This window comes from Chlorocebus sabaeus, chromosome 18 (genome assembly GCF_047675955.1).
Source record: "Chlorocebus sabaeus isolate Y175 chromosome 18, mChlSab1.0.hap1, whole genome shotgun sequence".
NCBI lineage: Eukaryota > Metazoa > Chordata > Mammalia > Primates > Cercopithecidae > Chlorocebus > Chlorocebus sabaeus.
The window spans coordinates 46,179,238-46,194,532 of NC_132921.1; the positions used below are offsets into that span (position 1 = coordinate 46,179,238).

The 15,295-nt window shown below is 34.1% G+C and overlaps 1 protein-coding gene across 12 annotated transcripts in view; it reads right to left on the reverse strand.

Annotated features, from left to right (window-relative positions):
• Nucleotides 1-15,295, reverse strand: part of KIAA1328 (KIAA1328 ortholog) — a 354,206-nt gene that overhangs the window by 332,562 nt on the left and 6,349 nt on the right. For 9 of the 12 annotated variants that reach the window (XM_007974232.3, XM_007974231.3, XM_007974233.3 and 6 more), the window contains one exon: nt 6,390-6,484. The exons of the other annotated variants lie outside the window; for them this stretch is intronic. In XM_007974232.3, the coding sequence (XP_007972423.3) occupies nt 6,390-6,484 (95 nt within the window). The remainder of the gene's footprint in view (nt 1-6,389; nt 6,485-15,295) is intronic. 12 annotated transcript variants of the gene reach the window in all.

The following is a 15,295-nucleotide window of genomic DNA, read 5'->3' on the forward strand; positions in this document are numbered from 1 at the left end:
ACACAATAGCCATTTGTGTTCCTCCACATCAGCAATGAACAATCTGAAAGGATATTAAGAAAACCATCTCATTTACAAAAGCATCAAAATGAATAAAATACTTACAAATAAGTTTAACCAAAAAGATAAAAAACTTATACACTGAAAACTATAAACACTGCTAAAAGAAATTACACAAGACCTAAATATCAAAGACATTCCATGTTCACAGACAGGAAGACTGAATATTGTGAAGGTGACATTGACAGGTTTAACACAATCCTATCAAAATGCCAACTGCCTTTTTTGCAGAAACGGAAAAGCTGATTTTAAAATTCATATGGCAATGTAAGGGATTCTGAATAGCCAAAATAATCTTGAAAAGGACAAAGTTGGAGGTCTTGTACTTCTTGATTTCAGTGCTTACTACAAAGCAATACTAAATAAAACAGTCCATTAATGGCATAAGGACAGATATGCAGGTCAATGTAATAGATCTGAGAGTCCAGAAATAAACTTGTACACCTCTAGTCAGTCAATTTTTGACAAGAATGTCAAGACCATTAAATGGGAAAAGAATAGTCTCTTAAATAAATGGTGATGAAACAAATGAATTTCCACATGTAATAAAGTTGGAACACTATGTCTCACCATATACAAAAATGAACTCAAAATGGACCGAAGTTCTACATATGGAATCTAAAACCACGAAATTCTTAGAAGAAAACATGAAGGTAAATCTGCATGACCTTTGATTTAGCAGTAGTTTCTCATACATGATACCAAAAGCAATTATCAACAAAATAAAAGTTAGAGAATTTAGATTTCTCTACCTTTTCTTTGGTACTTCAAAGAACACCACTGAGAAAATGAAAAGACAACCCACAGAATGGGAGAAATATCTGTAAATCATACATCTGATAATGATCTATCATCCAGAATATCTAAAAAACCAGTTACAGTAACAAAAAGGAAAACACCCCCAATTTTTTTTAAGTGGGCAAAAGATTTGAATAGACATTTATTCAAAGAGGATATATACAAATGGCCAAAAAGCACATGAAAAGATTTTTCAGCATCATTAGCCACCTCGGAAATGTAAATCAAAACCACACAATACCACTGCATATCTACTAGGATGGCCTTAATCCAAAAAATGGTGGCAAGAATGTGGAGAAACTAGAATCCTCACACATTGATAGGAATGTAAGATGGTTTGGCTGTTGTAAAAATACTTTGGCATTTCCTCAAAAAGTTCAACATGGAATTACCATAAGACTCAACAATTCCACTCCTGGGTATATACAAAACAACTGAAACACATTCTCAAACAAAACTTGTATTCAAATATTCATGTAGTTTAAATAGCCAAAAGGTGGAAACAACCCAAATGCCCATCAAAGTATAAATGGATAAACAAAATGCGGCATATCCACACAATGAACTGTCACTCAGTCAACCTTGAAATTATGCTAATAGAAAGAAGCTGGACATATTAGGCCCCATATTCTATAATTCCTGTTAGAATAACCAGAGTCAGCAAATCCTTAGAGACAGAAAACAGATTAGAAGCTGCCAGAGTCACAAGGGAACAGGAAAATGGGGAGTAACTGGTGAACAGAGTTTCCTTTGGGATTATGGAAAATGTTCTAGAACTAGAAAATGGTGATGGTTGTATAAAACTGTGAGTATACTAAATGTCACTAATGATCAATTTATGTCCTGTGTATTTTACCACATTAAAAATACATACATACTATTTTCACTTAAATGATGTGGTAAAATTCATGGCTATACAAAGTAGAACAGTGGTTACTAGGGGCTGGTGAGAGGAGTAATGAGAAGTTGTTTAATGGACATCGAGTTTTACAGCAGATGAAGAAGTTCTGAAGATTGGTTGCACAACAATGTGAATGTACTTACCACTACTGAACTGTACACCAGAACACTGGTTAGAATAGTAAATTTTATGTATATCTCACTGTAATTTTAAAAATTAAATTAAAATATAGTAAGACATTTCATGAAAACTACAAATATTTCTGATGATACAAATATATTTAACAAAATAACAGGTAATCAATTCAACAGAGTAAAAATAAAAATAAACAAAACATGACCAAATGAGGCTTAAGCCAGGAACACAAGGTAAATTAAACATTCAAAAATCATCAATGTAGTTTACCTCATTAATGGAAAAAAGGAATAAAAAAATCACATGTTCAGCAATAAAAGATAAAAAAAATTGACAAAATTCTACTCCAGTTTATGACTAAAGATAAAAACTCTCAATAAACTAGAAACAAAAATAAATTTTCTCAATTTGATAAAGAACACCTATTAAAAAATCTATAGCTTACATTGTACCTAATAGTGAAAGATTTAAGATCAAGAACAAGAAAAGGCAAAGATGTCCACTCACTACTTTCATTCAACATTGTACTGGAAGTACTACCCAATGCAAAAGGGCAAAAAAAAAAAGCATCTATGGATTGGAAAGGAAAAAAGCAAAACTGTTTTTATTTGTAGATGACATCTTTTATGCGCAAAATCCAAAGGATTCTACCAAAAAGCGACTGTAACAAGCAAATTTTAAAAGGTTGAAGGATACCAAGTCAATATATGTTAACAAATCTATTTTTTCAAACGAGCAATCAAAAAATTGAAAATTGAATGTATAATAAAATTTTAAATAACACCATTTACAATAGTATAAAAGCCATAAAAAAACCTTTAGAATATATATAACAAAACCTGTAACCTGAAAATTACATATCACTGCCTAGAAAAATTAAAGAAAATTTAAATAAATAACTTTTTGTGAATTGGAAGACTCAATAATGTTAGTTTTCTTCAAATTGATCTGTATGTCCAAAACACTTCATCCAAAACTCCAGGAAACAATTTTCTGTTAGAAATTGACAAGATGATTCTAAAATTTACAATGAAATGCAAAGGACCTCAAAGAGTCAAAACAATTTTCAAAAATAAGAAAAAAGCTAAAGGATTTACCTGATTTTAAGACAAATTAATCAAGTCAGTGCAGTGTTGGCATAAGGATAGACATATACATTAGTGAATGAAACAGAGAGTCCAGAAATAAACCATGCATATATGTTCAACTGAGTTTGACAAGAAGGCTAAGGTAATTCTGTAGGAAGTCTTTTCTAACATAGAAAAAAAAAAAATCTTTGCAATTTGTGATGGGCAGCATTTCATATACAGAGCACTAAAAACATGGACCACAAAAGGAAAAAATTGATAAATCGAACTCTGTCAAGATCCAAAATTTTATCAAAAGAAAACATTAAGATAATTAGAAAGGAAGCTGCAGACTGAGAATAAAATGCCTATCTGACAAATCATGTACAGAACATATAAAGAACTCTAATACCTCAATATTAAGAAGAGAACACGATGGGTGAAAAAAAGGGGAAAAAGATTTGACAGACACTTCACAAAGGAAGAATGACACATATATAATGTGATTATCACACCAATAATCACATTAGTTACCAGGGAAACAGTAATTAATTCTACAAGGAGAAACCACTATACTCATTAGAAGGGCTAAAATTTAAAATGACAATACCAAGAGTTGATGAGTATACAGAATAATGGAACTCACATAAGTTGCTAGTGGAAATGTGAATTGGCACAATCACGTTGGGAAGCGGTTTGGAAGTTTCTTATAAAGTTATAGACACACTGAACATATAATTGAGTATTTACTGAAGAAAAATAATTATGTTCATGCAAAAACTTGTACATGAATGTTTATGGAAACTTCATTTATAAAAGGGAACAATCTGAAGAACCCAAATGCCCATTAATAGATGAAGAGATAAACAAATTAAAGTATGGGCATATGATGAAATACTATTCAACAATAAAAAATGAATACTCATACACAACAACTTGAAAACAACTAAAAACATTATGCTGTAAAATAAGCCAGATACAGAGGTCAAATATTGTATGATTTCACTTATATGAGTGACCTAGATTAGTCAAATTTAGAGAGACACATAGAGAAGTTAGTACCAGGGGCAAGAGGGAAAGGAGGAGGAGGAGGTATTATCGAATGGGTACAGTTCCAGTTTGTGATGATCAAGTTCCGGAGATGGATGGTAGAGATGGTTGCACAGCACTGTGAATGTACTTAATGCCACTGAACTGTACACTTAAAAACGGTTACGATGGTAAATTCTACGCTAGGTGTATTTTACCACCCCCCATCCAAACCATTAGGTAGAGGGAAAAAAGACAGTAAAAGAGTATATACTGTGTGGCCATTTATGTGGTGTACCAGAACATGGAAAACTAAACTATAATAATGGAAACTATATTAATGGTTTCCTGGGATGGGGGAGAAAGGGAAAACCAACTGGGATGGGGGAGAAAGGGAAAACAGACTGTAAAAGGTCTAGAGGAAACTATTTTGAGTAACATAAATGCTGTATATCATGAAAAGGAAATCTTGTATATCTTACATTTGTCAAAACTCATTGAAATCTACACTTAAAATTGGTTCATGTTATTGCATGCAAATTGCACTTTGACATATTTATAAATAAACAGATTGATAAGTAAACAAGTATGCTTGATAAAAAAATAAAATGCAACAGAGTAGAAAATACTATAAACTATTCTTTCTAGAAAAAAGGTTATGTCTTGTAATGCAAAGAAGGCAGTGACTAGGGGGAAATATATAGGGAAAGGAGCATTTTTAAGATAAAAGAGACATAAGTATATTTAACTATTTCAAACCAGACTGAAAATTCAGAGGGAAAAGAATATAAAAACTGGAAATGTTTTGTTGCCACTGCTTTATATGAGATTCTGTTCTCTACATTCCCACGTCAATCGAAGTCTTACAAATAAAAAAACAAAAAAGCAAAGAAAACAATTTCAAAGTATGAGTAGACAAAAGTAGACAAAGTAGACTGAAATATCCAATAGAGGAAACTCAGCAAATTTTAAGAAATCAAGAACACATTATTCCCATATACCTGTATGTTAACAGTAAATATAGTAATAATGGGATTAACAGTATAAGCAGATTTTTACTAACACTGACCTTGTATTAACACACTGACCTTCTACAAAGAAATTACAAAAAAGAAAACCTAGCATATTTTATAAGAAGTAGAGGGTTATTAAATACCAAAATGACATGCTCTAATATTTCAGGTATTCTCCAAGCTTGGCAGCTCAAACAAAATGGGTCAGCAGGACAATAATGGCAACTTAGGACCATTAACAAACAGAGTCAAACAAATAGCAATAGCTTTTCAATACCATCAAAACATATTTAATAACTCCTCATCAAAGGACTCATTATGTATTAAATAGCCTCACAAGAACATCATCTTCAAATACTGAGGATAACAATGAAATATTTTCCCAATAAAAGAACACTGAAGTTAATGAAAACTCTACTTTAGAAAGTAGGACAGCCAAAGAATTCTAATGAAAGAGATCACTACTTATCTCAGGTAGCATACCAAATTCAGACTAAGGCATGTACTTTGAATTCTCACACCCTGTATTCTGGCTTCCAAAACATCACTTTTTTATAGTCATCTTTGATACCCATGATTCTATGATTTAGAGTAAGGTAATTTTTTAACTTCAGTCTTTTTAAAAGCCTCTACAAACTTTATGTCAAGGCTTCAACACGAAATACGTTCAAAACATACCTAATATTGTTACCTTTATTTGCAATTCAATGACAAAAAGTAGTATTATTTTATCAACTTTTAGGTATGTTCTCTCCATAAATTTAACTTTTACAATTTATATTCATCCATTTCTCTACAGATACCTTCATTTATTAAGTACTTTTTAAGACCCCCAAAACTGGGGATGTATATCTGACAAAGAAATTACACGTACAAAGTAGATGTGCCTCATACACATCATTAATAAACTAGAATAGTACTCCCAAAGAGCTAAGAAATAACATTATCAAAATTCAAAATCCATTAATTGAAAAGCATTAGGAGTTAGCAAGGCAACAATAGATAGTCTTGTGAGTGAAATATTTTTTCTTCAGATGCTGATGAAAAATCAAAGGTAACTGCTATGCCTCTGGTTACAACAATATCAACCTACTTCAATAGTAGTTTCCAAAACTTCCCTTAATAGATGACTGCTACAAATCTTTGCATCAAAAAATCTGGAAAGTTAAGTAAAAAAGAAAATGTAAATTGGAAAGTAGTTTGCTTTTGATGCTTGTTTTTTAACCTTTTTGGGGGAATTCTGGCATCACAGAATGTCTTTTTTCTAAAACTCTTTGCTACCATAAGATCAAAGATATTAAGTCATCAAAATATATTTGCAATTTTCTGTTTTCAATAAGAATTGTCTTTTGTATAATAAATCATTCATATAAGGTTTTATCTCACCTGGCCAATTCTTTAATTAAGTTTGCAATGCGTCTTTTGTCTTCAAGACATAAATCCTTCAGTGATGCACTCTTTATTTCTCCCCTGCAGGAATTCTTAAAAAAAAAAAAAAATTAGTTACACTTTTTCTAAAGCCAATTTTTAAAGTCTTTTCAAGAAACCTAGGTTCAAGGTGAAATTTCTTAGATATCTTTTATCTGGTGGAACACTATCTACCTGTTTCAATTTAAACCTACTGTGAACTAAAAACAGGCTAAGGAACTGACTGTCCACTAGGACACTTCATGAGATTTACACAGAGAAGCAAACAGAAAGAAACTAAACGCAGATGTCCCCCACTTAAATACTAGGGTATATTAGGGAAACAACTTTCCCTTTGTGAATGTCATAGAAACAAACACTCAACAGAAGATACTGAGAACTGTTATTACGCCATAGTCCCCACGCTGCTTAAGGGTATACTAACATTAGTAGCAGAGGCACCAGTTACTAAGCATTCGAAATATCCTAATGTTCACCCCAAAGAGTACTAAACCAAAGAGTAATAATAGCAATAGCTAACAATTACATCTAGTGCTCACTGCATGCCAGGAATATCATTAAGTACTTTGTACTTACTATTCCATTTCATTTGCATAACAATGCTATTGAGTATTAATAGATACTATTCCTATTCTACTTTAAGGGTACACATCCAGGATTATAGCAATTAAACAGCAGAATCAAGACTCAAACACAGGTTCCAGAGTCTATGCTCTTTAAACGCCATATTATTCTAATCTTTTGTGCTACAAAAAGTTTTCCCCGGTACCTCAGCATCATTAAGAGGAGTCCTTAAAGAGACATAAACTCAGGGAGTCACGAAGGAATCGTAGGTAACATGTAAAAGGAAGGAGCTACAATCCTTGGCATTTGCACAACCACCAAAGGTAAGTTAGTCCAATTACTTCAGGTAGCCAAGAATAACTGAAAACCCCTAAAGTGAATTCTGGAAATAGTAATAGCCGAAGGTGGGAAAGAGAGTAGGAAAAGAAATGGAGAAAAGAAGACAATAATAAAATAAGTTCAGTTTTAGAAATGCTCAATGTAAGATGCCAGCAAGCCATTCATGTAGAAATGTCTAGGCAGGAAGCTGGAAAGGTAGGTCTAGCTTTCAAGCTAGAGAAAATCATAAAGATTTAAAAGTCAGTTGTATGGTATTATGGACAATGTTGAGATTTTTTTATTATTCTTTATACTTTTCTATGTTTTAAATTTTTCATTAATAACTATGTATTTAAAATTAAGAAAACAATATTAGTATTTTAAATTTCATCTACAAGTCCAAGAAAATTGGCATTTATTTTAATTTCAATTTAAGTAATTGGATTTTAATTTAATTTAAAGTAGCATTTGAAAGGACAAGTGGAGAATCAGAAGCATATAACACTGTAGGAGAAAACAAGAAAGAAAAAGTTTCAAGAACGGTGTGGGTTCAACAGTGCTAATGATCAAAAAAGACAGCTAGACTGGGGGAAGAAGGCAATGGATTTGGCAATGGAAGAAGTTGCCAATAACCCATGAAAAGGCATTTCATTAGTGATGCGCTGAGTAAAAGAACAAAAGAGAAATCTTTGTACCTAGGCAAAAAAAAAAATTAGCGGCATTGTGTTTACAACAGCAAAAATCTGAAAACACAAATGTCTATTAACTAGAGAATAGTAAAACTGTGGCTGGCATATTGATACAATGAAATTCTAGAGGTACCAGTAGTTATGCTACTAACTTTCCCCCTCAAAACTACCCTTCCATCCTCTGCTTTGAGATGCTAAGGCTAAGACTCTGGAAACACCATTTCTCCTTTGCCACCTAGTACTCTCTTGAACCCTGCCAACACAAAGAACTAGATGAAGACCAGGAAGAAAGAAGGAAGGATATTTCCTTCCTGTTACTGACAGTGTCACCCCTGAGTTCCTTACCCCGGCAAGTACTGCTGATTCCAGTTTGCAATTTTTTCCAGCCCTTACAGAACCAGCCTTTATCAGGCCTCCTCAGGAATGACAGAACCAGCCTTTATCAGGCCTCCTCAGGAATGTCAGTACCAGCCAGGTTAGTGTCCCATCACCAGAGGTCCAAACTGCAGCTTTAAGGGGCCCCTCCTCTAAGCTTTTAAGTTTCAATAATTCCAACTTATTCTGCCCTCTTATCCAGTTCTAGAGATTGTGGTTGTTTCTTACAGTTACTACTTTCATGATACCTTAATGTTCCCTTTTTGCCTTTTTGGTTCTCTAGCACTATTCAATAATTTTTTCTTTTAAATATTCTAAGTTAAAATAACTGACTAAACCTTGAGACATCAGTGAAAAGAAATGAAATATAACTACATACAACATAAAGAAATCTCACATAACATTGGAAGAGACATAGAGGGAAAAAAAAAAAACAAGAAATCTCATAAACATAATATGAAATAAAAAAGCAAATCACACAATACAAATGGATATGAGCTCATTTATATAAAGTTCCAAATATATATGAAATTAAACACTGTTTCAAAAAAACTGTATTTACACTATAGGACAGGGCTTGGTAAACCATGGCTGCAAGCCCAATCTGGCCCACTGCCTGTTTTTGTAAACAAAGGTTTATTAAAATACAGCCATGCTCATTCATTTGCATATTGCTCATGGCTCTTTTAATGCTACTGTGGCAGAGTTGAGTTGTTGAGACAAATATTATGGCCTGCAAAAGCTAAAGTATTTACTATCTGTCCAATATACAGAAAAAGTCTGCCAACCCCTGATACAGAAAAACAAAAGAATTATAAACATAAAGTTCAGGATAGGAATTACCAAAGAAGAAAACATGATAAGGAAAGGCCACATATCTACAGTCACTTGACTTAGAACAACGGCATCATTGCAATTCAGAGGAGAAAAAGAATCCTCTTCCCAATAGATGGTGTTGGGCCAATACTGACAGTCTATTTACCCAATACTGGCAGTCTATGGGCCCAACACCATCTATTGGGAAGAAGATTTTTTTCTCCTCTGAATTGCAATGACTGTGACCCTTACTTTACACTACACATGCATATTACTTCCTGATGAACAGTAGGCTTAACTGTGAAAAATAAAGCAATATGGCCACAAAAGAGAGGAACTTGCTGCAGAGTATAATCAGCTAACAGCCTCCAGTTGCCAGACCTTCGGGATCCACTGCAGTGTTCATGCCAATGCCAATGACTGGGAACAGTAGAGACACTAGAACTGAGCTATTTCTGATCCAAACAGCATCCTCAAAAGTCAGAACTTGCTCTGGGGTTCCTCACTAGCAAAATGGACACTACCTCAGATTGCACGGCAATCTGAAGTCTGAGGTTCTTCCTAGTCAATCTTCCTTCTTTTCCTCTCCTGTCACAGGTGCCAGACTGTAGTGAAATCTGAGAACTCCCCTTTTCTATTCCTGCTCATTCTACTCTTTATGCTTTATAGGCTTTTCCTTCATTAAATCTCTTCCATTTCTAATTCCACCTTGTGGTCTGCTTCCCAGAAGACTTGAACTGACCTAATTGCCACTGTGAAATCCTAATGAATTAAGGATACTGAACATCAATACCAACAAAGACTACATGCAGAAAAAAATCACAAGATGGCCGGGCGTGGTGGCTCAAGCCTGTAATCCCAGCACTTTGGGAGGCCGAGGTGGGTGGATCACGAGGTCAGGAGTTCAAGACCAGCCTGGTCAACATGGTGAAACCCTGTCTCTATTTATACAAAAATCAGCTGGGCATGGTGGTGCATTCCTGTAATCCCGGCTAGTCGGGAAGCTGAGGCATGAGAATTGCTTGAATCAGAACCCGGGAGGCAGAGATTGCAGTGAGCTGAGATCGCACCACTGAACCTAGGCTACAGAGCGAGAATCTGTCAAAAGAAAAAACAAAAAAAAAAACAAAAAAAAAAACTCAAGACATGCTCTTCAGTGAAAAAAATGAAAAAAAAAAAGCACATCACCATTTCTAGTCTTAAGAAAAAGCATACACAGACACACATACCCCCTATGTAGGACATCCTCTTCTAGCCCAGATAGAGTAACAGGAACCAGATTTACCCTAGTTTCAGAAAACAAAACAAAAACCTGACAAAAGACAGGAAACAATAGTTTTCATTGGATAGCAAGAAACACAGAATTATGATCACTAGAACTGCAGAGCCAAACAAGGTGAGCCCTACAACTGTCCCAGCTAACTGCTGTGGAGAGTTTTCAGGGCTAAGGTAGGTAAACCCAGACAGAGCCCAGCCATCTCCCTGAGTTGAAAAGGTACAGCTGGGAGTCCAGGAAAGCCAAGGTTTCTAGCGCTTGCAGGGCAAAGTAATGGCAAGGATAGAGCTGTATAGGAGAGCTCCAGGGATCTACACAATCCCTTCGCATCAGCTACTGAGCACTGACCAGCATATGTATGTGAGAAAACTACTCATCCCAGGGAAAAAGTTGAAAATGAACAGTGGAAACAACGTCTGTAGCCAATACAGCATAGGAGAACAGTCTGTTCCCACCAACCAGAGTGGAAAACCTTGTAATTTAAGGGGCATCAGGAAGAGTATTCAAAAGGGTATGCCCTACAATGGGTAAAATTACCCCTATACTAAAAGCTGCTCTGGCACCACCTTTAAAAGCTTAAAACCAAGGTTGGAAAGAATCAGATTACTTCCAAATAACGTATTACTGTCTCAGAACCCAAAAAGGCAAAATGCACACTGTCTTGTGACATCTAATTAAAACCAAGCAAGCAGGCAAAGAAGAAGAAAAATACAGCCTATAATTAGGAGAAAAATTGCTCAATTGAAACCTACCCACAAATGACTTGGATAATAGAACTCACAGTCAAGAATATTGAAACAATTATTATAACTGTGTTCCATATGTTCAAGAACCTAGAAGAAAGCATGTCAAGTGCGACATGGAAGATGTAAATAAAAATAAGAGACCAAAACTGAACTTCTAGAGATAAAACTACATTGTTTCATATGAAAAATACACTGGATGAGATTAGTGGCAGGTTAGACATTGCAGAAGGTTAATGAATTTGAAGACACAGCAACAGCAATACAAACTATCCAAGGATAAAAAGAAAAAATTTAATGAAAAAAATATGAACAGAGGATCAGAGAGCTGAGAGGGTAACTTCAAAAGGCCTAGTATTTTGTAACTAAGGTCACTAGAAAGAGAGGGAAGCACAAAAATATCTGGAGAAACAATGGCTGAAACACTTCCCAATTTGCTGAAAACTATAAACCCACAGTTCCAAAAAGCTCAACAAACCTCAAACAAAACAGATACTTAAAAAACTATTCCAAGTTAGGTTGGGCATGATGGCTCATGCCTGTAATCCCAGCACTTTGGGAGGCCGAGGCGGGCGGATAACGAAGTCAGGAGTTCAAGACTAGCCTGACCAACATGGTGAAACCCCATCTCTACTAAAAATACAAAAATTAGCCGAGTGTGGTGGTGCGCACCTATAATCCCAGCTACTCAGGAGGCTGAGGTAGGAGAATCGCTTGAACCTGGGAAGCGGAGGTTGCCATGAACCAAGATCGTGCCACTGCACTCTAGCCTGGGCAACAGGGCAACACTCTGTCTCAAAAAAAAAATTACTCCAGTGTATACTATAACCAAATTGCTCAAAACCAGTGATAAGAAGAAAATCTTAAAAGCAGCCAAATTTAAACACATACACACACAAAAATAAATAGGAATAAAAATGACAGCCAACTTCTCAAAAACAATACAAGCCAGGCAACAGTGCAACAACATCTTTAAAGCACTAAATGAAAAAAAGTATCAACTCAGAATTTTGTAACCAGTAAAAATATCTTTTGAAAAGAAAAGAGAAATAAAGACTTTTCAGGCATACATGAGCTAAAAAAATTCTTTCCTAGTATACCTGAACCAATGTTAAAGGAAGTCTTTTAGGAAATCTGGATACATACAAAAAAATGAAATCACGAGATTTCTAATTGTAACTACATAAGTAGATTTAAAAGACTTCTGGTGCATTTGTAAAATTTCTTTAAAAGGCAATTAAAATAAAATGCATCCAAAATGGAATAAAGGTATCCAATAAGAATATGTAAACTATCTCTATTCACAGACAACTTCATCTTACATAGAGAAAATGGTAAGAAATTCACAAAAGAACTATTGGATTAGAAATAGTTTGATAAAGTTGCAGGATACAAGATCAATTCACAAATCAACTGAATTTCTATATACTAGCAATAAACAATCCAACAGTGAAATTCAGAAACAACTGTGTTTCTAATAACATCAAAAAGTATAAAACATTTGCTGACTCTATAATGCCTATGGAAACAGAGGGACCCAAAATAGCCAAAACAATCTTGAAAAAGAAGAAGTTGGAGGACTTATACTTCCTAATTCCAAAAATAAAAATATAAATCAATGGAACAGAATACAGAGAGTCCAGAAATAAACCCTTGCACTTATGGTCAACAGACATTTGACAAGGGTGCTGAGAAATGCAAAGGGGAAAGGACAGTTTTTTTTAACAAATGCTGGGACAACTGGATAGCTATATGCAAAGGAATAAAGTTAAGCTACCACTTCACACCATATATAAAAATTAACTCAAAATGGACTGAGAACTAAATACAGGAGTTAAACCTTTAAAACTCTTAGAAAAAAAATGTAGGCACAAATATTTGTGACCTTGGATTAGGCAACAAAAAACACTAGCTAAATTGAACTTCATCAAAATTTTAAACTTCTATGCTTCAAAGAACACCAATTAAAAAGTGAAAAGGCAATGCATAGAATAAGAAAAAATATTAGCACATAATGTATCTGATAAGGGACTTGTAGATGGAATCTAGAAAGAACTCATAATTTAACAGAGCAAAGATAAGTAACCCAGTTAAAAAAGGATATGACTAGATATTTGTCTGAAGAAGATATACAAATAGCCAAGAAGCACATAAAAACATGCTCATCATCATTTACTCACTAGGGAAATGCAAATCAAAATCACACTGAAATACCACTTCACACCCACCAGGATGGCCATCCTCAAAAAACACGGACATAAATGTTGGCAAGAATGTGAAGAAATCTGAATCCTCACACAGTGCTAGTCAAATGTAACATGGTGTAACCACTTTAAAAAATAGTTTGGAATTTTGTCAAAAGGTTAAACATAAAATTACATGACACAGCAATTCACTTATAGGTATATACACAAGAGAACTGAAAATATATGTCTACACAAAAACTTGTATATGCATGTTCATGGCAGAATTATTCATAAAGCTAAAAAGTTGAACATGTCCATTGACTGATAAATTGATAAACAAAATGTATATTCAGACATAAAAAGGAATAAAGTAATGATACAGCATAGATGAACCTTGAAATCATTACGCTAAATCAAAGAAGCCAGTCACAAAAGGCAACATATTATGTGATTTCCTTTCATATGCAACATCAATAACAAGCAAATCTATAGAGACTGAAAGCAGATTAGTGTTTGCTAGGGGCTGAAATGACTAGGTATTGAGGAGTGCCTGCTAATTGGTATGGTGGTTCTTCCTAGAGTGATAAAAATGTTTTGAAAATAAACTGTGGTGATGGAGCCACAACTCTGTGAATATAAACACACACAAAATCAAAATAATAAATTATACACTTAAAAGGGTGAATTTTATATGCAAATTACATCTCAATTTGAAAAAAAAAGACAGTTAACTATTTAAAGCAAAAGTAAAACATATTTTGGGGTCTGTGCATACAAGTAAAGTGTATGACAACAATATCAAAAAAGTCAGGAGGGGAGAAATAAAGTACAATGTTGAAAGGTCCTTAAACTATAGGTGATGTGGGAAAGTATCACTTGATAATGGGCTATGATAAATTAAAGATGTATACTATAATCTCTAAAGAAGCCACTGAAATAATTCAATCCAAAGTTATGGCCAATAGGACAAAAATACGAACTTAATCTAAAAGAAGGCTATTGTTCAATGTAAAACAAATCCATCATTATGTGAAAAAACATTTTTAACTTTTTTTGATAAAAACTTGCAAATTCAACTATTCACACCCCAGTGTGAAGTGAGTACATTGGTACCAGTAACATAAAGTAGGCCTTTTGATTCAATCACAGTAAAATCCTGTAGTAATAAAAGACACACTGGAAATATCTTTGAGAACATAATTCACAGACTAAAAAAAGTTTTCTATAAAAGGTCTGATAGCAAATGTTTTTAGCTTGTTGGCATGCAGTCTCTGTAGCAACTCTGCCATTGTAACACAAAAGCAGCCACAGACAATTATGTAAAACAATGAACACAGTTGTATTCCAAAAAAACAGTTATTTATAAAACAGGCAGGAGAAGGATTTGGTCCACAGGTTATAGATTCCAGAACATTCATATAAAAGTTTTGTGTAGACATCCTAGTAAGTGTGAAGTGGTACTGAATAACTCTGGTTGCAGACGGTAAACATAACAAAAATTAAAGTAAAATAAACTGGTCAGATAGGACATGTGCCAAAGGAATGCACCGATACTATTAATATGCCCAGTCATTGATTTGTCCCTCATCTTTACAAGGGACAAATCAATAATGTGGCATAGCAATAGTAAGAAAGATAAAGATATCATAAAGATTCAAAAGTAATAATCTTTATGATACTATTTTCCAACTGAGGGAAATAATAAGGGCTAATTTTCTTTAATAATGTATCTTTCTTATGTAAAAGGGCTCATCCATCAAATAAATTCACAAGAATAAAAATCAAAAAGATGCCTAATTAAAAAAGCAATTCTTGTCAGTTTGATTCACTAATGCCACACAGATCAGAAGGTAGTTCTTTTGAGACATATCAAGATAATACATCATCACGGCTAACG